Genomic DNA, 25,568 nt, shown 5'->3' with positions numbered 1-25,568 from the left:
CCACAGAAGAGACCACTGTTGGGCAGACATGGCCAGGCCCTGATTCTCCCATGGTTCTTACTCATTGACTGGGAGCTTAGTGGGGAAAGTGTGGCCTCTGCTCCAATATGGCGGCAGATCCGAAGTGCTGTAGCTGGTACTATCAGCCACCTGTACTCCTAGCTACGGGTACTCTCTTGGAGGGAGACCTGAGCAGGACACGTTCATGGCTGCCACAAATCCAAGCCATATTTGTTCCAATACTGGGGGGTGTGCATGCTTACTTGGAGGCATAATTTGACATGATCTGTACTGATGTCTTACAGCTTCTGTTAGTTTGACTCTACTTTTATTGCTTTACGTCTCTCAGCTTTCATTTCATCCTATTTTTTTCATATATCAGGTGTACAATATGAATGATTCTATTCATGTATAATTTTATTTAAATTGCTATAAAAATAAAATACACTTGTCAGGAGGTGATAGTAAAAAATGCTCTGTAAAGATGTGGGATTTTAAAAACTCAAGAGTCTTTTATGTTATTCCTCTAGTCTGGAGGCAAGAAGAACTTGCACGCATTAACCAGTCTTTCACTGGAGCTGAGAGGAAAGCTGCTTTGTGTGAACTCCTGGAAAAAGAGACCCAGATAATTGCTTCCATTGGGAGACATAGATATATCGCTTATACGGCTAACCAGGAAGCATCGATACAAGCTTTTTTGGATAAGGTAATTGAAGTAACAATTATTTAAATATGAATGTATCCTGAGTTTAAAAATATAGAATATTGAACTAAAGAAGAGACTTACATTGTAAGAATTTGTGTGAATTTTGTTTAGTATTTTGGTGACATATTTATTTAAATTTTGTATATATTTTTCTTTCTTCTTATACAGCTTTAGATTTTCACTGCAGCCTAGAATAACGATTGACAAGTCACATGAAATTAACGTGTTCTTAACAAAAGAGCTATGAAGGAAAAAATGGAGACACCACCTTTGTGACTCTGTTCATTTAGACTTAGGCTGGCTATAGAAATTAGATGAATTGCACACCCTGATAAAATGTACAGTATTGAAGTCACAAAATGTCTGGATCTGCAGTGCCCCATAGTAAGCAACGTGGGGGAAATAGCTATAGACTAGTGTTTCTGCATTTGCTCACCAGGTCATTAAGTGACTAGAAATTTCTGACCAAAAGGATATATGATTATTGCAAACCGTGAAAACATACAATTAAGGGAAAATCTAAAGTAATTACCCTTTTGTGGTGAAACTGCCTGCTTGATATTGAATAGCCTGTTTCCATAGTGACCAATTTCCTTTTATAAACTTGATCTTTCCAAACAATTAAAAGCCAATCCAGCCACAAGAAGAAAAGGGATGGAGTTCTTCAAGGTATTCTCCTGTAGTGATTCTGGTTGTATGATTCTTGTTATTTGAGAACATTTGTTCTTAAAAACCATATTTTTTGATGCTATAAATGCCCCCCACTCATCTTACTTATACGCTCTCCTGTTTGATCTCAGTTTTTCTTGTGGTTTTAACTACTGCCTGCATCCTGGAACTCCCTGCAGTTCCAGGCCAGACTTCTCCTAGGAGCTTCCAGATCACATCCTGAATTGCCTACTATCATTGCTCTTTGGATGTCCCCAGAGTACACCTCAAGTTGACATGTCAACCCCTGAGTCATATCATCTTACCTTTCCTTGACCCCTCACCTCCAAACTGATCCTCTTCTGTAACACTCACATAATGTATCTTCTGTGAATGTTTCATCATCTACTTAAGTTGCTTCAGACAGAAACCCGGGTGTTATTCCTGACGTCCCACTTAGCCACCAACCTGTCTGTTCTATTACTTTAATAATCTCCTCAGTTCTTTACTTCTTCCTTTCCAAACTCACTACCACTGCCTACAGGGAAGTGGCTCTGCCGTGCACCTTGATGACCTTGCGTGTATCCAAATACGCCACGTAAACAAAGACTTGGACCACAGCTAATCTGAGTCTTGGTGGAATGCCTTGTGATCCTGCTGGCACTGGAGAGGATGGGAAGCTTCTGAGATGTTATGCAGCAGCTCCCCTCTCCTGCTTCCCTGTCTCCTCTGAGAGGCTGTCATGAGACAGGTCTTGCCTTGTGTGTGTGAGCTTGACGCTGATTTAATTGGATCTGGATTTCCTTCCCATCTGGATTACTTTATGTCCCCAAATGAGGCTTTCGACCTCCAGTCTCACTTCTTAATTCCCTCCTCCATCATCCGTATTGTTGCCATAGGGACCTCATTCAACACAACTCTGCCCCTGGCCCTCCTTGTTGCCCTCAGGGAACAAGGACTTTTATAGTCGATTCTTAGCACACCTGACCCATCCCACAGTTGTTTATCATCTCTGCTCACACACTACAGCCATACTGTTTCAGCTACGCTCAGTTACTTGCACGTTCACAGAGAGACCGCGTGCTCTCAATGCTTTTGCATCTGCTGTGGCCTCTACATGGAACATCCTTTCCTTCCTTCTTCAGTAACCAGGTAGTCACCCTTCAAAACAAGCTCAGATGTCCCTTCCTCCAGAAAGGATCACTGATCCTCCTACTTTAGCCTGTACTATATACCTTCATAAGACTCTGTTTCATTTTTGTCTTAGTACATAGTGGTCAATTTTTATTATATCTGTTTACATGTCTGAATCCTTCCTAGATTCTGAGTTTCTTAAGGCAAGAGCTATCCTTTATCTCCATAGCCTCATATCCTAGCTCACTGCTCATCACAGAGTATCAATAAGTGCTTGTGTAGGAAGGTAGGGAGAAAAAAAAAGGGAAAGAAATAATGGTTTGTAATTTTTTAAAAATTATTTATTTATTTTTGGTTGCATTGGGTCTTTGTTGCTGCGCGCGGTCGGCGAGCTGGGGCTACTCTCCGTTGTGGTGCGCGGGCTTCTCATTGCAGTGGCTTCTGTTGTTGAGGAGCACAGGCTTCAGTAGTGTGACGTGCAGGCTCAGTAGTCGTGGCGCATGGGCTTCGCTGCTCCGTGGCATTTTGGATCTTCCCGGACCAGGGCTCGAACCCGTATCCCCTGCATTGGCAGGCGGATTCTTAACCACTGCCCCACCAGGGAAGCCCCAGTGGTTTGTAATTTTATATTTCAGGTACTATGAGAAAATATGCAATGTAGATACTATCATTTCAAATTCTTGAATATCTTCATTCTAGAATAGCTGAGTTCTACTGTATGGAAGCCATAATATTCATACTTCTACTGAGTCATATTTTGAACTAAACTTATTCCTTTAGCAAGTTGCTCTATGTTGAATCCAGCTTCATCACTGCGCACTGTGTTCCTTATGTGTCTGATTGTTAACCTTAAGAGGACAGCATGGACCCAGGGCACAAGAAGGAGCTGGAGGCCTCTCAGGTGCCGATGGACAGGGAGGATGGGTGGTACTTACCTTCCTTATTTAAGGCTGAACCTTGTACAGGATTTCCTGCTTGTGCTTCATCTGCTGCTTTGTTTCCTATAAGCGATTTTAGAGTCTTGTTGTAAATACTTATACAATGTCTATTCTTCATTATGCCTGCACATCCCTCACCCCACCCCCCAACCTCCAGCTTCATGTCTAGCATTGTCCCTAAACATGTTTTGAATTATAGGGAATCCAAAGGTAGATCAAGTCCCAACATATAAAAGCGCCTCTGGAGTCGGTTGATGACGATTACTCTCTGTCATGAAGTATAACTTTCTAAGAAGTTCTTTAAATTTCACCAAAAAAAGATGAGATGGGGAGATTTTGTTCATGAGAGTTCCTGTGAGGAAGGAAGATTTTTTTTTTTTTTCGGTAAATACTTTGATAAGTTTTGGGGTAGAATCTGAGACCCTAAAGGATCCTGAGTATGGGAAGAATTGCTCTATCCCAGGAAAATGGAGGTTTTCGAGTGTTGCCAGGAGAGAGAGTAGAGGGAGGACACAGTTAGAAGGCAGTGGGACACAATGTGGCTTCTTGTAGCTTCATTAATTATATCACTAATAATTGAAATATTAAGTGCAAGATGATTTTTTTTTTCATAAGAGGAAAAGGAGCAAGAGAAATGACTGGGCCTTAATGACTGATTCAGGGCAGCACACAAAGATGCGAGATCAGAAGATGGCAGGAAGGATGGAAAAGTTAGCCACAAGAACTTGTAGAAATCAAGGGAAAGGCTTTTTGTGGGTCATAGGTTTTAGAATTGGGGTTCTGAACCTGTGGTCACCCCAGCTGATAAACCAGTTAATCTCACCAATCCCCAGGCTAAGACTTAGAGGAAATGGACATTTTAGCTGATACAAGAGAATTTTACCTCAGTTTTGACCAAAGTGTTATACAGGGCAAGACAAACACAACCACGGAATGGAACAACTGCACTTGAGGTCAATCCCCAGTCCATTACGTAGCCTAATTAGTCCATTCTTTAAAAATATTGACCAACGGTGACTTTTGACCTGCTTTTAACCTGTTATAGTAAATTGTGAAAACTTTGTTATTCTAATACAAAGTCATTTAAATCACTTTTTTGTATATGATGCCATAATAAACATCATAGAAAACAATTAAGGTAGATTTTATAGTCTTTTGTTGTAAATACTTATACCAGTTCTATTCCGTTTTATGCCTGTCTATCCCACCCTACCCATGCCTAGCATTGTCTCCAATAAATATTCAGGAGGAGTCAGCGTTGATTTCATGAAACTTGAAGTAACTTATTCTACAGTTTTTTTGATTGCTAAGAAAAAACAGCTTATAAGTAATCCCTGAGGCTAGATAAGGTCAGAGTTTTTTCAAGTGTTAACCCTAACAACCAGGGCCATGATGCGGATTTTAAGATCCACATTTAGCACCATAACATATAGATATGTAAAGAGAATATTTACTTTCCCATAATTTGGAAATAACTCTGGAAAATAAAATTTTATGGTTTGGTTTCAGTTTAACTTCAATGTGTCTAAGTATTATGTAGTGTATTGAACTAATATTTTATTTTTTATTTTCTTTTTTTAAAAAATTTATTTATTATTTATTTATTATTTATTTTTGGCTGTGTTGGGTCTTCGTTTCTGTGCTAGGGCTTTCTCTAGTTGTGGCAAGCGGGGGCCACTCTTCATCGCGATGCGCGGGCCTCTCACTATCGTGGCCTCTCTTGTTGCGGAGCACAGGCTCCAGATGCGCAGGCTCAGTAGTTGTGGCTCACGGGCCCAATTGCTCCGCGGCATGTGGGATCTTCCCAGACCAGGGCTCGAACCCGCATCCCCTGCATTGGCAGGCAGATTCTCAACCATTGCGCCACCAGGGAAGCTCTGTTTTTTATCTTCTTATCCTGGACACAGAATTTCTCTGAGTAATGAATGATTACTATTTTAAATTAGTCCAATAAAAGCACTGAACTAATCAGTTATTAGGGATTCTATACTAAGCCTTCATTCTCCATAAAAAGTTTAATGTAAAGATTTTTGAAGCATTAGTTAAATAATTTGTAATTTTATCACATCAAACATTGACATCCACAGGTTGTCAAATGTTAAAAACTCATAAATTGACAGAGATGAAGAAATTCAGGTCAAGAAATTTGAATGAAAAATCATCAGCCAATTTCTAATATATCTTGGGTACTGCTTACCCAAACTGTGTAAAGAGACAATTTGAATTTCTGCAAGAGGTTTTCCCTAGAGTCAAGGCCATTTATTTCTTTGATTCTCTTTGATTTACACACCACTTCTCAAAATCACAAGCTAAAAAACTGCAATCTACTTTAGCTGTGTCATTTAATTTTTTTTCTCCTTACTCAGGTGGCCAACAGATAATGAGATAGAAAAATGCAACCAGCTCTTGCCTCTCTCTGAGCGCCACAGTCCACAGGGGTGTCCTCTATGGATGGACAAAACCACTTCGCTGTGTAAAAGAAAAGTTGATCACTACCCAGTAGCTCTGGGGGGTTAGTGTTATTCTTAATTTGTGCCCTGAGGGTCTAGAGTATTAATTTAGGAGAAAGAAAAGACCGCCTCTCACAGTGCAGCCATTTCTTCTCTTTTGTGGAAGCTTGCTGCTCTCAAGGTTTTTGATACCTCTCCACCTTCCCTTCCTCAAAATGTGCCTTCCTGCTGTTTTTCTGTTCCTCTCCTCCAGAGTCTATACTGTTTCATTTGTTGGCAGCTAAGTGGAATTTATTATGCTCCTGTTTTCTGAAGCAATTTAAGAACATGATTGTTGTACATTTCTTATTACAGCCACAGCGTTCAAAGAAAATAAGGCATAGAAAGAGAAATAAGCAAAGTTGACATTTTCCTGCATCAGAATAAAAAAGATACCTTAAGGCCTGCAATCAAAGAAGCTTAGACTTGAAGACCAGGTTATCAGTGTTGGCAGAAATAAATCCAAATATAAAAACAACTTTGCCAAGCAGATTTTTTTAATGTCATTTCAGTGCTTACACTAGGGAACTCAAACTTCAAATCTAGGAATCTTTGACTGTATCACTCAGTTCCCTTTAATCTGGCTAACTCCTAGTTATTCTTCAGGTTTTATCTTAGATATTATTTTCTTTTCACCAGTTAAGTGCTTCATATCAAACTGTAGTTACCTGTTTACCTGCATCATCAAGCATAATCAACTTTTATTTTAATTATTTATTAATCTTTCTATGCTCTTAGATTTAAGAGTTCATGAAATTAGAATTTATCTACTTGCTACCTAGTACACTGACCAATTTATAGTAAACACAATAAATATTTATTGAATGAATGAATGAATACTGTAGGCCCTGTGAAATATGTAAAACTACATAAGAAATTTATTTCTTATAATCTGTAAGGAGAAATAGAGTTATAATTATAGAACAATTTGGATCCAAATTGCATTGCCCCACTGCATACTGTGTGTGTGTGTGTGTGTGTGTGTCTTTACAAGTACAATAGGACAGATAATAGTGATTTCAGTGGTTTCAAACCATAGTAGTTAGGAATCTTTGTAGAAAAGTTAGGATTTAAGTTAAAAATTGAAGGGTAGAAATGATTTGGATGTTAAATATATTTGGAAAAAATCCAAGGTATTACTATATCACAGTATCTTAGATGGGGCTAAAATCTTGGAGGGAAGGTAGAGTTAAATCAATACAACAGCTGAAAAAAACCACAATAAAGTAGATGAACTAAGCATTTCATTAAAAGGTTATTGTACTTGGATTATTACAAATGAAATAACTTATCAGCCTGAAGAGCTAAAGGTATTGTTCACTTTACTGGAAGAAGGGAAATTACATTTAATAGAGCCACCCTGAGGAAAACTGTGTGCAAAGATTAAGGCTTTAGACTTTAGAATATTGCTATATGAAACTTAGCCTAAGATTGCTTATTCCTTAAAGGTTTTAAAAAGAGCTTTGCAGCAAACATTAGATTTCAGTAACACTCTGAGGCCTACCCCAAACAAGGCTGTATCCATTTAAAACAATATATTTTTAAAATTTCTAAGTGATAATAATTAAATCATAAAATATTTTCTTACTGAGCTATTTCCCTTTTATAATCCTTAATAAATTTTTTTAATTTTATCAATCTGCTAATTAACTCTATATTATTTAATATTAGATTTATGCCTTAAAAATGGAAACTAATTATAGGGCTGCAGCTTCTCATTTGCTAGATTAAAACTAGAACTGAGGATCTAAAGTTTCTGATAAAGATTCCTAGCTCTGCACAACATTCATTTTACCTTTGATCAGAAAATGATGCCATTACTTTGAAAACATATCAAATATAGTTGTTAAATTGTAGCTTTGTAGTTTTCAATGTAATTTAGCTAATATGAAATGTAAAAAAAAATTAAAGGTAAATTGAGGCTGTAACTAAAAATTCATACTACTGTCATACTAAATACAGCCTTAAATGGTTTCTCTATTTGGCTATTCTACATTCCTGATGATTTATTCTGATACATGGGCTTCTATTTAAACTTTAAATTATATCAAATCTAAGATTTAAATGCTTGCAAGTATGGCATAAATTGGAGTACAGGTCTCCAAAGCAATTACCAATCAGGCTACAAAAAATACAGCATTTGGACAGTTAGAAATTGTGATCAACATAGCCTCCTTTTTGATAGATTATAATCAGGGAAAGAAACTGAGCAGCTTTATACCTTAAAAGTAGAAGAGTCAGTGAATTTTCACTGTGCTCTTTCTAGGTCAATGAATCTTCTCTTAAAGTCTCAATAGTTTGGGTAGGAGGCAACAAAAGCACTGGCAAACATAGTCTTTAAATATTTTGTTGTGGTCCTGAATCAGTGGAGGACTCACTCCATTTCCTGTCTCTGAATTCTTAGCCTGGGACTCCTCACATGAGCTTCAGGGCAAGTTAGCTCCATCTTTGACCCTCAGTTCAGGAGACAGGCTATGTTGGGAGGCATCAAGCCAGATTTGGAAATAGGAAGTGAGAATCTTAGCCATTGTCAGGGAGGCAGGGGCCATAGCACTGCTAAAATAGCTAAATACAGCTGTTTCCCTATGGACATCTGCTTTGTGAAGAACTGTGAACTTGTTATAGATTTATTTTTATAGGAAACAGAACTGTAACTGAGTCTCATATTGCTATATCTGTAGGTCTAACACCTTGAGGATTGTAATCATTGTTCCATAAGGGTTGTTCTCAATTGGCAAGGCATGATCAAGACACATTCATACAACTCAATATAATTGAACCAAGTAGATAATTTTTTTAGCATTCTAAATAGCATGCTTTTTTCCCCAGGGGTTATTTCATAAATCCATCAAGCTAACCATCATACTAGTTAGTACAAATTAGTAGCAAATTCTGAATCCTGAGGAAGTGTTTGTACTTCTGCAGACTAAAGCTCTCTCATATTTTTTTTCCTAAATTGTTTTACTTTCCCATGGTCTACAAATTCTTCAAATAATTTTCTTAAGTTTTAGTGATAGTTTTATTCCATAAAGCACATAATAATAAGGTTAACTTATAGTAGAAGGAACAAAATTATTTTTGAAACTTTAATTAACTGATAATTATAAACATATTATTTTTAAGTGTTCAGCTCCAAAGATATGGAGAACATTTGATGGAAAAATAATTGAGATGGATACACAATTCACCATCAGAGCCAGAGAGCTGCAAAACATCTATAACTGCATTATGCTGAAAAATATCTCTCAAGATGAGAGACTAGATGTGCTCTTAACACTTAAACATACTGTGAAGGTACGTTACTTTCTCTTAGTTTTTGGGTATCACTACCACTATCAATAAAAAAATTGAATACTAAAATAAACAAGATGGTTTGTATTAAGTAATTATAAAGATAATAAATGTCTATATATATGAATTTTATTTTGTCAGCAACTATATTGTTTGGGTATAATTGGAGGATATGGTTTACGCATTAACATTTATCTGCAAGTTCTCAAACTATATATTATGACACATACAAAAGTAAATATAACACAATGAATATTCTAAATGTAAATGTATCCTTAACTTTGCAATGAATGCAGATATATATAGCATGAGATTAGTACTCAACTCAGTTCAATAAAACAGCAATTATTGTTTATATATTTTGACACTTTTTAATGAAAATTTTATTTTTTAGCAATTTTAAAGCAGCATTAGTATAAGTATTTTTATCTCCTTTTCCTCATCAGTTATTGATTTAAGGCACTTTAAGTAGTTGAGTAAATGGTTCTTGTTGGAAGGTAAGTCCCCATAGGTCTCTCACATTTCTGCCCATCTTGAAAGCAGAGGCATGGACTCAATTAGGCATTGACTACCTTTTTTCTGGACAGCCTTTTCAGAGATGTTTGTCAAGTGACTATGCCTTTGAAGCTAGAGATAGGAAGAGAGGGAGAAGCCATAGGTCCAGAGGTGGGAAATAAGCATGGTATCTGTAGAGGGCAATAGAAAGACCAAATTGGCAGAAACGAGAGTACAGGTAGGGAGTACAGTAGAAATATTCTTACCTGACATAATTAGGACCATTAGCTGGTTAATTAAAAAAGCCAAAGGATGGACTCATAAAAGATAAGTTGTGCATGTCTTAATATGTTTAACCTAATATATCCACATATACATTTATTTAACAATATTTGATGGAGGATTAAGGCTTTTAAGCATGACTCGATTTCTGGCTGTGTTTATTGTGGCTACACAACCTTAGATTAGTTATTTAATATTTCTGAAAATCAGTTTCATCATCTGTAAAATTAGTTGCCTTGAAGATACCCATATATATGTGTGTATATATTTATGCATATGTATGTATATAGAATATAAATAAAATATATAATTTATGTGTCTCAATGCTTACAAATAGGGAGCCCTCAATAAATAATAAGTATTATTTTGATGACAGTTGCTAATATAGACCAGTGAATTTTGAACCTGGGTGTATGTTAGAATCATCTGGAGAGCTTGAAAGAGAGAAAGAGATACACAGAGAAAGGGAGAGAGAGTATGAGAATAAATGAATAGGAGTGATATCTAGGCCCCATTTCAGAGCAGTTAAATCAGATTCTCAAGTGTGAGGGCACTGTTAAAATCTTTTAAAATCTTCCCCAGGTCATTCTAATGTGCCCTCAGGGTCAAAGACCACTGATGCAGACTCTTGTATTAGCCATACCAAGTACATATTAAAAAGAAGAGAAGAGCATTATTTTATAGTTACTGACGTTACCCTCTGACTCCTTCATTCAAACTATGGTTTTTGTAGTCCCTCTTGGGCAGTCGGAGCAACTTACTTCTATTTTATTACTTCTAAATCCTTCTACTTTAATCACTTCACTCTTACTTGCGCTTTCTTATTCAATCACCATCATTTCTATTACTTTGTTAAAGATTATTGTGAATTATATAAACATGCAGAAAAAAATGCATAAAATATACGTGTATAGTTTAGCAAATATAAAACCACCAATCTTGTTACTGCCGTCTGGCCCCAAAACAGGACATTGCCAACGTCCCCCTTTCTCTTCATATTTGCAATTCACCCTCTCGTCCTCTAAAAGTAATTACCATACAGACTTTCATGGTAGTCATTTCCTTGATTTTTCTTCATAGTTACCACCTCTGTATACATCTCTAAATAATACGGTCTAGTGTTGTTTATTTTTGGATTTTATTTAAATGGAATAAGACTGTATGTATCATTTTGTGCCTTGCTTCATTTGCTCAACATTAATTTGTAAGATTTAAACTTGTTACTGTATATAGCTCTAGTTAATTCATGTCCATATATCAGATAATACTCTACTGTATGAATAAGCCATCATTATTTATGTAATCAATTTATTTATGGATATTTAGTTGTTTCTAATTTTGAGCTGGTGTGAATGATGACTCCGTACACATTTTTTAAAGCACTTAAAGTAGAATTGCTGGGTTGTAGATTATGCATATCTTAAGTTCTACTAGATAATGTCAAAATTTTTTCTAAATTAGTGGCACCAATTTATACTTATGTCAGCAATGTTTCGTTACTTTTGGAATCTAGTTTTCAGTTTGTTTGGGTGATAATTTTAAAAACTAATTAGTGATTTTAAAAATTCTATACTGAATATGGTTGTGTTTTACACAGGAACATGAATGTAAACTGACTCAGGAAATTCTAGAATTGATTGACAGGGAGGTTGACCTTATGATGAGAGGAGTCAAACATGAGAACCTTGAAGGACTCAGAAAAAGGATTGCAACACTCTTTTTTCATTACATCAAAACACCTCTGTTTAATCCAGAAGTTGCAAGACACCTTAAGGTACTCTACCTTTTCTTCCCCGTATTCCTTTATCAAAATTGTAAGACGTGCTATAGTAAGTTGAAGTATATGCAGATTTTGCTTTAATACTTTACTAGGGGTCCATGTGGAAGACCATCTTATTGGTGAAATCGCCTTTGAATGATATTTTTTATGTTGATAAATGAATCATTTAACTTTTTCTGTTTGTATTTCCAAGCTTGAATTCTCTCCTACTCTCTGGATTAAATATCCAGTTGAATATGACAGTGTTTGGAACACATCATGATCTCTCACGCCATCATGCTTTTCCATGTACTGTTGCTTCTACTTGGAATGCTGTCCCCTACTTTACCCAGCCAACTCCTCTTCATTTTCTAAGACTCAATTCACATGTACCCTCCTTCATTAGGCCTCAGAGAGAGTTAAACTCTTCATATCTGAGATTCTACATGCACCTGTTTGTGTTCCTTTATAATACTTATCACGGAGTTATAATTATTACTGAACAGATCCACATAGATATCCTGCGAGAACTTCAAATGTAACACGTATTTGAATTAAACTACCTTTTCCAACTCTAACATGTTAAGCCTTCTTTGGGGATTTTTCTTTCTAAAGCCAAGATAAGTGCCTTATTGCCTTCTTACTTTGCAAAACTATTTAAAACACCTTTAGTAAAGTTTTGGGGGGATTTACTAAAGAATTTGAAACAGCGTTTTGTTCCAGTGATTATGTTTAGACTAATAATCTATTTAAGAAGCTGACTAAACATGTATTTTGCTTTTTTAACATAAACAAAATCTCAATATTTAGTCAAAATTTTTAGAAAAATTAAAATTGTTTGTTTTTTATAGTCTTTCTTTTTAATGAAGTTTTGAAACTTAACTGTATTGCAAGATAATTTCAAAATATAACAAAAGTTCAAGAGAAGAGTTGACCATTGAATTATTTCTTATTCACATCGGTGTTTCATTTTTCCAAGCTACCTTTTAGTCTTCTATAGACTTACTCAGTTTTTATATGCTTGCAGTAGTATAATAGAATTTAATATTCTACACATTCATATAACATTGTATCATTTTATTCACTTTTTAAATTTACCTTTGGTAAAATTCAATCTTTTTGGTGAGTTTTGACAAATTCAGAGTCATGTAATCAACAGCCAACAGCACAATCAAGATAAAAAATAGTCTTATCACCTCCCCCAAATTCCCTCATGCTGCTACTTTGTAATCAGCCCTTCCCCTGGCTACCTAACCCTTGGCAAACACTGATCAGAATTTTATTTCTATAGTTATACCTAACCTAGACTGTCACATAAATGGAATGAAATGCTATGTACAAGTATACCATGTCTTATTGCACTTCACTTTACTGAGCTTTGCAGATACTGTGTGTGTGTGTTTTTTCTTTTATCTTTTTTTTTTTTTTTTACAAATTGAAGGTTGTGACAACCCTGCATTGAGCAAGTCTGTTGGCACAATTTTTCCAACAGTATTTGCTGACTTTGTGTCTCTGTGTCACATTTTGGTAATTCTCGGAATGTTTCAGGCTCTTTCATTATTGTTATATTTGTTACAGTGATCTGTGGTCACTGATCTTTGATGTTACTATTGTAATTGTTTTGGGGCATCTTGGACCTCACTCACATAAAACAACGGACTTAATTGATGTGTGTGTGTCCTGACTGCTCCACCAACTGGTGGTACTTCCAACTCTCTCCCTCTCCTCAGGTTTCCCTATCCCCTGAGACACAACATTATTGAAATTAGGCCAATTAATAACCCTACAACAGCCTCTAAGAGTTCAAGTGAAAGGAAGAGTTGCACACCTCTCCCTTTAAATTGGAAGCTAGAAATGATTAAACTTAGTGAGGAAGGCTTGTCGAAAGCTGAGATAGGCCAAAAGTTAAGCCTCTTGCACTAAATAGTCAACTTGTAAATGCAAAGGAAAAGTTCTTGAAGGAAATTAAAAGTGCTACTTCAGTGAACACATGAGTGCTAAGAAAGTGAAACAGCCCTATTGCGGATATGGAGAGAGTTTGAGTGGTCTAGATAGAAGATCAAACCAGCCATAACATTTCCATAAGCCGAAGCCTCTTCCAGAGCAAGGCCCTAACTCTTTATTTTTATGAAGGTTGAGAGAGGTAAGAAAGCTGCAGAAGAAAAGTTTCAATCCAGCAGAAGTTGGTTCATGAGGTTTAGGGAAAGAAGCTTTCTCCATAACATAAAAGTGCAAGGTGAAATAGAAAGTGCTAATGCAGAAGCAGCAAGGTATCCAGAAGTTCTAGCTAAAATAATGAAGGTGGCTACACTTCGCAGCAGATTTTCAGTATAGATGAAATGGCCTTATATTGCAAGAAGATGCTATCTAGGACTTTCCTAGCTATAGAGAAGAAGTGAATTCCTGGCTTCAAAGCTTCAAAGAACAGGCTGACTCTCATGTTAGGGGCTAATGCAGCTGGTGACTTTAAGTTGAAGCCAGTGCTCATTCACTATTCTGAAAATTCTAGGGTCCTTAAGAATTATGCCCAAGCTACTCTGCCTGTGCTCTATAAATGCAACAACAGAGTTTGTATGACAGCACATCTCTTTCCTACAATGCTTTAGTTAATATTTTAAGCCCACTGTTGAGACCTACTGCTCAGAAAAAGAAGATTCCATTCAAAATATTACTGCTTATTGACAATGAACCTGGTCATGAAGGAGCTCAGATGGAGATGTACAATGAGATTAATTTTGTTTTCATGCCTGCTAACATAGCATTCATTCTGCAGCCTGTGGATTAAGGAGTAATTTTGACTTTCAAGTCTTATTATTTAAGAAATACATTTCATGAAGAGATGTGGCCAAGATGGCAGAGTAGGAAGGCCTGAGCTCACTTCCTCCCTGCAAAATTACAACTATTTACAGAACAACTATCTATGAGAACAACCTAAAGATGATCAGAAAGGATTTCCCACAACTAAAGATGTAAAGAAGGAACCTCAAGGAGAAGGGTAGGAGGGATAGAGATGTGGTAGAGTCAAGACCCACACCCCTGGGTAGGTGACCCATAAAGTGGGAGGATAATCACAATTGCAGAGGTTCTTTCCAAGGAGTGAAGGGTCCGAACCCACCATTGGGCTCCCCAGCCCAGGGGTTCTGCACCAGGAAGACGAGCCCCCAGAACATCTGGCTTTGAAGGCAAGTAGAGCTTGCATATGGGAAAGCTAGAGGGCTGTAGAAAACAGAGACTCTGCTCTTAAAGGGCATGCACAAAATCTCACATGCTCTGAGTCCCAGCGCAGAGGCAGCAGTTTGAGAGGAACCTGAGTCAGACCCACTTGCTGATCTTGGAGAGCCTCCTGGCGATGCAGGAGGCAACTGGGACTCCCTCTGGGGACATAGACATTGGAGGCAGCCATTTTGGAAGCTCATTCTACCACAGAAGACACTGATGCTGTCAAGCGCCATTTAGGAGTCCTCCCTCTGGTCTATTAGCACCAGGGGCTTACCAGCCAACCAGTGGTCTGGCAGCCACCACACGAGGCAGGGCCTGGCAGCCAACAGGGCCAGAGGCCAGCCCTGCCTAACAGCATGACCACAGTAGTTGGCTCTGCCACACAGAAGAGCCCACGCAGCCCACACAGGGGCCACTTTTAGAGTATATAGCTCTGGTGACCAGAGGGGAATATGCTGCTTGGCTCCACAGGACATCTCCTATGTAAGTCCATGTTTCCAAGTTTGGGAAACATAACCGAACTACCTAATACATAGAAATAAATACAGAGAATTAGGCAAAATGAGGAGACAGAGGAATATGTTCCAAACGAAGGCACAAGACAAAACCTCAGAAAAAACTAAATAAGTGAAGATAAGAAATCTACCCAATAAACAGTTCAAGGTAATGATCATAGAGATGCTCAATGAACTCAGAGGAAGAATGGATGAACACAGTGAGAAGTTTAACAAAGAGTTAGGAAATATAAAGATGAACCAAACAGAGCTTAAGAATACAATAACTGAAATAAAAAATACACTAGGAAGAATCAACAGTAGATTAGGTGATACAGAGGAAATGGTCAGCAAACTGGAAGACAGAGTAGTGAAAAATCACCCAAGCTCAATGGAAAAAAAAGAAAAAAAGGAGTTTAAAAAAATGAGGATAGTTTAAGAGACCTCTGGGACAACATCAAGCATACTAACATCCACATTATAGGGGTCCCAAAAGGTGATGAGAGAGAGAAAGAGGCAGAGAACTTATTTGAAGTAATAATAGCTTAAAGCTTCCCTAACCTGGGAAAAGAAACTGACATCCAGGTTCAGGAAGCACAGAGAGCCTCGAAACAAGATGAACCCGAAGATGTTCACATTAAGACACATTATAATTTAAATGGAAAAAATTAAAGACAAACAAAGAATCTTAAAAGCAGCAGGAGAAAATCAACTAGTAGTATACCAGGAAACTCTCATAATACTATCGGCTGACTTTTCAGCAGAAACTTTGCAAGCCAGAAGGGATTGGCACAATATATTTGAAGTGATGATGGGGAGAAACCTACCACCAAGAATATTCAACTTGACAAGGCTATTGTTCAGATTTGAAAGAGAGATAGAGGTTTATAGACAAGCAAAAGCTAAAAGAATTCAGCATCACTAAACCACCTTTACAAGAAATGTTAAAGGGACTTCTCTGAGCAGAAGAGAAAAGACCACAACTAGAAATATGAAAATTATAAAAGGAAAGATCTCATTGGTAAAGGGAAACATACTGTAAAGATAGGAGATCAACCACTTATAAAGCTAGTAGGAAGGTTAAAAGACAAAAGTAGTAAAATCATCTATATCCACAATAAGTAGTTAAGGGATATACAGAACAAAAAGATGTAAAATATGATGTCAAAAATATTAAACATGGCAGTGGTGGGTAGTGAAGGAAAAATGCAGGGTTATTAGAATCTGTTTGAACTTAAGAGATCATCAACATAAAATATATGTGTTGTTATATATGAACCTCATGGTAACCACAAAACAAATACCTATAATAGATACACACACAAAAGAGAAAACAATCCAAACATAACACTAAAGGTAGTAATCAAATCATAAGGGAAGAGAGCAAAAAAAGAAAGGAACAACAAAAACAACAATAAAAGACTACACAACAACCAGAAAACAGTGGACAAAATGGTTATAAGTACATTCCTATCAATAATTTCTTTAAATGTAAATGGACTAAATGCTTCAATTAAAAGACATGGAATGGCTGAATGGATAAAAAAAAACCCAAGACCCGTGTATATGCTACTTACAAGAAACTTACTTCAGATTTAAAGAAGCAGACAGACTGAGAGTGAAGGGATGGAAGAGGGTATTCCAGGCAAATGAAAGCAAAAAGAAAGCTGGGGTAGCAATATTTAAATCAGACAAAAATAGACTTTAAGGGCTTCCCTGGTGGCACAGTTGTTAAGAATCTGCCTGCCAATGCAGGGGACACAGGTTCAAGCCCTGGTCCAGGACGATCCCACATTCTGCGGAGCAACTAAGCCCATATGCCACAACTACTGAGCCTGCGCTCTAGAGCCCACGAGCCACAACTACTGAAGCCCACACGCCTAGAGCCTGTGCTCTGAAACAAAAGAAGCCACCGCAATGAGAAGCCTGCACACTGCAACAAAGAGTAGCCCCTGCTTGCTGCAACTAGAGAAAGGCTGTGCGCAGCAACAAAGAGTAGCCCCTGCTCGCCGCAACTAGAGAAAGGCCGTGTGCAGCAACAAAGACCCAACTCAGCCAAAAATAAATAAATAAATAAATAAATAAATTTATTTATTTAAAAAAATAGACTTTAAAACAAAGACTGTTCCAAGAGACAAAGGACATTACATAGTTATAAAGCAATCAATCCAATAAGAATATAACAATTGTAAATATATGTGCACCCAACATAGGATTACCTAAGTACATAAAACAAATATCAATAAACGTAAAGGGAGAAATTGACAATAACACAATAATAGTAGAGGTTTTTAACATACCACTTCCATCAATGGACAGATCATCCAGACAGAAAATCAGTAAGGAAACACTGGCCTTAAACGATACGTTAGACCAAATGGCTTAATGAACATATATATATATATATATATATATATATATATATAAAACATTCCATCCAAAAGCAGCAGAACGCACATTCTTTTGAAGTGCTCATGGTACATTCTCCAGGATAGATTTCATGCTAGGCCACAAAACAAGTCTCAATAAATTTAAGAAGATTGAAATCATATCAAGCATCTTTTCCAACCACAGTGCTATGAGACTAGAAATCAACTGCAAGAAAAAAAAAACTACAAAAAGCACAAACATTTGGAGGTTAAATAATATGCTGCTAAACATGGGTCACTGAATAAATCAAAGAGGAAATAAAAAAAAATACGTGGAGACAATAAAAATGGAAAGACAATGACCCCAAATCAGTGGGATTCAGCAGAAGCAGTTCTAAGAGGGAAGCTGATAGTGATACAAGCCTACCTCAGGAAATAAGAAAAATCTCAAAATAAACAACCTAACATTACACCTAAAGGAACTAGAAAAAGAAGAACAAACAAAACCTAAAGTTAGTAGAAGGAAAGAAATAATACAGATCAGAGCAGAAATAAATAGAGATTAATATCAATGAAACTAAGAACTGGTTCTTTGAAAAGATAAACAAAATTGATAAACTTTTTGCCAGACTCATCAAGAAAAAACGAGGGGCCAAATCAATAAAATCAGAAATGAAAGAGAAGTTACAACCAACACCACAGAAATTAAAGGATCATAAGAGATTCTTATGAACAATTACACACCAATAAAGTGGACAACCTAGAAGAAATGGATAAATTCCTAGAAACATACAATCTCCCAAGACTGAACCTGGAAGAAATAGAAAATATGAACAGACCAATTACCAGTAATGAAATTGAATCAGTAATCAAAAACTCCCAACAAGTAAAAGTTCAGGACTAGACTGCTTCACAGGAAATTCTACCAAACATTTAAAGAAGAGTTAACATCTGTCCTTCTCAAACTACTCCAAAAAACTGAAGAGGAAGGAATACTTCCAAACTCATTCTATGAGGCCAGCATCACCCTGATACTGAAACCAGACAAAGACATCACAGAAAATTACGTGCCAATACCACTGATGAACATAGATGCAAAAGTCCTCAACAAAATGTTAGCAAACCAAATTCAGTAACACACTGGAAGGATCATACACCATGATCAAGTGGGATTTATCTCTGGGCTGCAAGAATGTCAATGCTGCAAATCAGTGTGATACACCACATTAACAAATTGAAGAATGAAAATTATAAGATCAACTCAATAGATGTGGAAAAAGCTTTGACAAACTTCAACATTCATTTGTGATAAAATCTCTCAACAAAGTGGGTATAGAGGGAACATACCTCAACATAATAAAGGCCATATATGACAAACCTACAACCAACATCATATTCAATAGTGGAAAGCTGAAAGCATTTCCTCTAAGATCAAGAACAAGACAAGGATGCCCACTCTTGCCACTTTTATTCAACATAGTATTGGCAATCCTAACCACAGTAATCATACAAGAAAAAGAAATGAAGGGAATTCAAATTGGAAAGAAGGAAGTAAAACTATCACTATTTGCAGATGACATGATACTATGTAGAGAAAATCCTAAAGATAACACCAAAAAGCTATTAGAATTCATCAATGAATTCAGTAAAGTTGCAGGATACAAAATTAATATACAGAAATCTGTTGTGTATCTATACACTAATAACAAACTCTCAGAGAAATTAAGAAAACAATCCCATTTATAATTACATCAAAGAGAATACAATACCTAGGAATAAGTCTAACCAACGAGGTAAAACTTGTACTCAGAAAACTATGACATTGATGAGAGAAATTGAAGATGACATAAACAAATGGAAGAATTAATATTGTTAAAATTACATAATATCCAAGGCAATCTACAGATTTAATGCAACCACTTTCAAAATTCCAAGGGCATTTTCCACAGAACTAGAACAAATAGTTCTAACATGTGTATGGAAACACAAAAGACTTTGAATAGTGAAAACAATCTTGAGAAAGAAGAACAAAGCTGGAGGTATCATGCTCCTTGACTTCAGACTGTACTACAAAGCTACAGTAATCAAAACAGTATGGTACTGGCACAAAAACAGATCCATAGATCAGTGGAACAGAATACAGAGCCCAGAAACAAACCCACATTTATATGGACAATTAATCTATGACAAAGAAGGCAAGAAAACACACTGGGGGAAAAGACAGTCTCTTCAGTAAATGGTGCTGGGAAAACTGGACAGCCACATGCAAATAATCAAACTGGACTACTTTATCACACCAAATACAAAAATCCACTTAATGGAATAAAGACTTAAATGTAAAACCTGAAACCTTAAAACTCTTAGAAGAAAACCTAGGCAGTATGCTCTTTGACATCGGTCTTAGAAGTATTTTTTGGATACGTGTCCTCAGGCAAGGGAAACAAAGCCAAAAATAAGTGAATGGGAGGACATCAAACTAAAAATCTTTTGCACAGTGAATGAAACTATCAATAAAATGAAAAGGCAGCATACTGAATGCGAGAAGATATTTCCAAATGAAATGTCTAATAAGAGGTTAATATCCAAAATATACAAAGAATGCATACAACCCAACATCAAAAACAAACAAACAACAGGATTAAAAATGGGCATAGGACCTGAATAGACGTTTTTCCAAGGAAGACATACAGATTGCCAACAGACGCGTGAAAATGTGCTCAACATCACTAATCATCGGGGAAATGCAAATAAAAACCACCATGAGATATCACCTCACACCTGTGGAAGAGCCATCATCAAAAAGACAACAAATAACAAAGGTTGGTGAGGAAACGGAGAACAGGGAACCCTTGTGCACTGTTGGTAGAATTTATATTGGTACAGCCGCTGTGGAAAACAATGTGGAGTTTCCTCAAAAAATTAAAAATAGGACTGCCATGTAACCCAGCAATTTCACTTCTGTGTATTTACCCAAAGAAAACAAAAAGACTAATTTGAAAAGATATATGTATTCCAGTGTTCATTGCAGTACTGTTTATAAAAGCCAAGATATGGAAGCAAGCTAATTATCTATTGATAGACAAATGGATAAAGAAGATGTGGTATGTGTGTGTATATATATATATACACACCAACACACACACACACACAATGAAGTATTAGCCATAAAGATGAGATCTTACCATTTGCTACAACATGGATGGATCTAGAAGGTATTATGCTAAGTGAAATAAGTCAGACAGAGAAAGAAAAATACTGCACAACCTCACTTATATGTAGAATCTAAAAAATAAAAAAACAAAGCAAAACGAAAAGTGACTCGTAGACACAGAGAATGAACAGGTGATTGCCAGAAGTAAGAGGGTCGGGGGGGGCGAAATAGTTGAAGGGGATTAGGAGGTACAAACCTCTAGTTATGTAGTAAATAAGTCACAGGGAGATAATATACAGCATAAGGAATATGGTCAATAATATTGTAATAACTTTGTACTGGGACAGGTGCTTACTAGACTTATCCAGATGATCATTTCATATTGTATGCAAATGTTAAATCATTATGTAGAACATCTGAAACTAACATAATATTGTACATCAACTATATTTCAATAATATTTAAAAATAAATAAATACATTTCATAAGGCTACAGCTGCCATAGATAATGACTCCTCTGATGGACGTGGGCAAAGTAAATTGAAAACCTTCTGGAAAGGATTCATAATTCTAGATGCCATTAAGAGCATTTGTGACCAACGGGAAGAGGTCAAAATATCAACATTAACAGGAGTTTGGAAGAAGTTTATTCCATCCCTCATGGATGACTTTGATGGATTCAAGACCTTAGTGGAGGAAGTAACTGCAGATGTGGTGAGAATAGCAAGAGAACTAGAATTAGAAGTGGAGCCTGAAGATGTAATTGAATTGCTCCAACTCATGATAAAACTTTAATAAATGAGGAGTTGCTTCTTATGGCTGAGCAAAGAAAGTGGTTTATTGGAATGGAATCTACTTTTGGTGAAGATGCCGTGAAGATTGTTGGAATCACAACAAATGATTTAGAATATTACATAAACTTAGTTGATGAAGCAGTGGCAAGGTTTGAGAGGAGTCATCCAATTTTGAAAGAAGTTCTACTGTGGGTAAAATGCTGTCAAACAGTATTGCATGCTACTGAGAAACCGTTAGCATAATGAAAGGAAGAGTCAATCAGTGCAGCAAACTTGATTGTTGTCTTATTTTAAGAAGCTGCCACAGCTACCCCAAACTTCAGCAATCATCACCCTGACCAGTCAGTAGCCCTTAAGGAGGGCAAGACCCTTCACCAGAAAAAAGAAGACTCAGATGATAGCATCTTTAAGTAATAAAGTATTTTTAATTATGTACATTGTTTTTTTAGACTTAATGCTATTGCACATTTAACAGACTACAGTATAGTGTAAACATAACTTTATATGCACTGGGAAACAAAAAAATTCGTGTGACTTGCTTTATTGCTATTATTCGTTTTACTTCAGTGGTCTGAAACTGAACCTGTAATATCTCCAAGGTATGCCTGTAGTCTTTCGAGACTGGCTTCCTTCATTTAGCATATTGTATTTGATATTCACCCATATGTTTTCAGTGTATCATTAGCTTTTTGTTATAACTGAATAATATTTTTATGGTCTGGGTATACCAGAGTTTATCTATTTACAATTGTAGGACATTAAATTGTTTAGAGTTTGGGGCTTTTGTGAATAAAGTCACTACGAACACTCAATTGTGAGTTTTTGTGTAAGTTGGTTGTTTGGGGTTAAATACCTAGGAAGTGGGATTGTTGAGTCATATGGTAAATGCATATTTACCTTTATAAAGACTGCCAAACATTTTTCCAAACTGATTATACCATGTTGCACCCCATCTGCAATGTATGAGAGTTCCAGTTGCTTTGCATCCTTGTCAGCACTTGGTATTGTCAGTTTTTATTTCATTTTTGGAATTCTAATAGGTGTGTAGTATTTTAATCTGCATTTTCCTGATGAGTAATAATATTAAGCATCTTTTCATGCACGTTTTTGCCATCCATATATCTTTGGTGAAGTGTCTCCACATATCTTTTGTCACTCCCATTTTTTCAGTTGAGTTGTTTATTTTCTCGTTATTGAAATTTTTAATATATTTTGCATATAAGTCCTTTGTAAGATACATGATATGCAAATATTTTCTCAGTCTGTGGCTTGTCTTTTTATTCTTTTAACCGTATCTCTAACAGAGCAGAAGTTTTTGTTTTGATGACGTTCAATTTGTTCATTTTTAAAATGGATCATGCTTTTATTGTTTGTATTGTATTTAAGAAATTTTTGGAAGAGTTAATATTGTTAAAATGTCCATACTACCCAAAGTGATCTACAGCTTCAGTGCAATCCCTATCAAAATTCCAATGGCATTTTTCACAGAGATAGAAAAAAAAAATCCTAAAATTTGTATGGAAACACAAAAGACCCAGAGTAACCAAAGCAATCTTGAGAAAGAAGAGCAAAGCTGGAGGCATCATGCTTCCTGATTTCAAACTATATTACAATGCTATAGTAATCAAAACAGTATATTATTGGCATAAAAACAGACACATAGATCAATGAAACAGAATCGAGAGCCCAGAAATTAACCCATACTTATATGGTCAATTAATTTACAACAAAGGAGCCAAGAATACACAACGGGGAAAGGACAGACTCTTCAATAAATGGTGTTGGGAAAACTGGACAGCCACATGCAAAAAAAATGAAATTGGGCCCTTATCTCACACCACATACAAAAATCGACTCAAAATGGATTAATTATTTAAATGTAAGACCTGAAACTGTAAATCTACTAGAAGAAAACATAGAGGAAAAGTTTCTTGACATTGGCTTTGGCAACAATTTTTTGCTCATGACAGCAAAAGCAAAGGCAACAACAGCAAAAATAGACAAATGGGATTGTATCAACCTAAAAAGTTTTTGCACAACAAAGGAAAGAATTCAACAAAATGAAAGCAACCTATGGAATGGGAGAAAATATTTGCAAACCATTTATCCAATGAGTTAGTATCAAAAACAACATGTACAACTCAATGACAAAATAATTTTAATCCAATTTAAAAATGGGCAAAGGACCTGAATAAACATTTTCCCAAAGAAGACATACAAATGGCCAACATGTACATGAAAAAGTGCTCATTATCACTAATCAAAGAAATGCAAATCAAAAGCTCAGTGAAATATCATCTCACCAAAGTTAAAATGTCTACTCAAAAAGACAAAGGGTAACAAGTGTTGGCAAGGATGTAGAAAAAAGGGAATCCTTGTGCACTGTTAGTGGAAATGTAACATTATGGAGGTTCCTCAAAAAATTAAAAATAGAACTACCATATAATGCAGAGTTTCAAATTTTGAATATTGATAATTGAGCCAATCTAAATTTAGTGTTAAGATAAATGAAAAGAGAACAACACTTGGTTTAGTGAGCTTTTATTGCTATGTGAATCTAGCTATTGCCTGTAAAAATAATTAACACAGCATAGCACCAAAAATCTAAATTCTTAAAAATAAGTGCCAAAGCACTTTCTTTTCTTTTCTTTTTGGAAAGTTTTCTTACTATCGCAACTCAAAGCCTCTACCTACTCATTTTTTTTCAGTCAGTTAATTTTCTAGGTGATTTTACCATGTATATCTAAAAGTTTATGAATAATAGAGATTTTTAATATTTTGGCAGGGTAAATGAATACTACTTGAAATTTAAATTTTGCATAGAGTAGGAAGTTAAGGAAAAAATTAACCAACTTTTTATCTCATTCTAAGGTAAATTAGCCCTTAGCATTTGGCCTGGCTGTTATAGTTTCTTTCTTTCTTTCTTTCTTTCTTCCTCCCTTCCTTCCTTCCTTCCTTTCCTTTCTTTCCTTTCTTTCTTTCATTTAGGTCCCTCAAGACCCACTGAAGTTTTATAAGAAGATTTACTTTTGCATCAGTTGCCAGCTGTATTTGCCTTCTACAGAGTTTGCTGTATCATCCACCTCACACCACATTTACCGCTGTCGTCACTGCATTAACCTTGACAATGAGACTCAAAAACGAGAATCATGTTTGAAGTACAAATGTTTACTTCAACGACTTTACTATTCAGAAGCTGATTATGAAGATGATTCTAAAATTGCTTTCCTGATGCAGGTATGATCAGTAAATGTTGCCAATCACGGATGAAATTTGTCCATTGATTTTACAGAAAAGATTTCTGCTTTCCCATCCAAACCTATTAAAATAATGGTTCTTCTTCCTATGTTTATTCTTTGTGAAGCTTGCCTCTCTGGCAATTCTAAGTTTAATATGCAGACCTTGTGACAAAAAGTCATTTCAAGAGCTTTATCTAATATGGTTTAAATTTTTTTTAAAAAGTTTTAAAACAGTTATTTCATTTCTTCCCTTTTCCCTCTTTTTTCATTAAAACAATGAAGTTTTTAATAACACTAAGCGAATTACTTATTTATTAAATCTTAATTTCCTCATTTGTAAAATGGGAATAGAATGATCTGCAGTAACCCTGAGGATAAGATGATAGTTACTAATGAATTTTGAAAAGTACTTAATACCATATAAATGTAAGGTAAAATTAGCATACTGGAAGAAATATACACAGCTTACTCTGGGTTAAAGATGCAGTCATGATTGTGAGACTGGTAACATATGGTTTGGGCAGAATGAGCAGAGATTTGATGAGAAATAAGAAGCTATG

At 36.0% G+C, this 25,568-nt stretch overlaps 2 protein-coding genes across 12 annotated transcripts in view; both read left to right on the top strand.

Annotated features, from left to right (window-relative positions):
- SLC13A1 (solute carrier family 13 member 1) overlaps positions 1-25,568 on the top strand; it is a 319,118-nt gene that overhangs the window by 16,986 nt on the left and 276,564 nt on the right. The window lies entirely within an intron of this gene.
- The window catches only part of IQUB (IQ motif and ubiquitin domain containing), a 150,013-nt gene that overhangs the window by 41,493 nt on the left and 82,952 nt on the right, over positions 1-25,568 (top strand). For 10 of the 11 annotated variants that reach the window (XR_014246917.1, XM_082400026.1, XM_082400020.1 and 7 more), the window contains 4 exons: positions 531-706; positions 9,039-9,209; positions 11,581-11,757; positions 24,758-25,006. Coding sequence is in view for 10 of the 11 variants with exons in the window: in XM_082400026.1 (XP_082256152.1) it covers positions 531-706; positions 9,039-9,209; positions 11,581-11,757; positions 24,758-25,006 (773 nt within the window). In the remaining variant the exon portion in view is untranslated. The remainder of the gene's footprint in view (positions 1-530; positions 707-9,038; positions 9,210-11,580; positions 11,758-24,757; positions 25,007-25,568) is intronic. The other variant, XM_082400027.1, reaches the window with a different exon arrangement.

Source organism: Balaenoptera borealis (assembly GCF_965194805.1).
Source record: "Balaenoptera borealis genome assembly, chromosome: 7".
Classification (NCBI taxonomy): Eukaryota; Metazoa; Chordata; class Mammalia; order Artiodactyla; family Balaenopteridae; genus Balaenoptera; species Balaenoptera borealis.
This window is presented reverse-complemented; position numbering and strand designations above follow the sequence as displayed.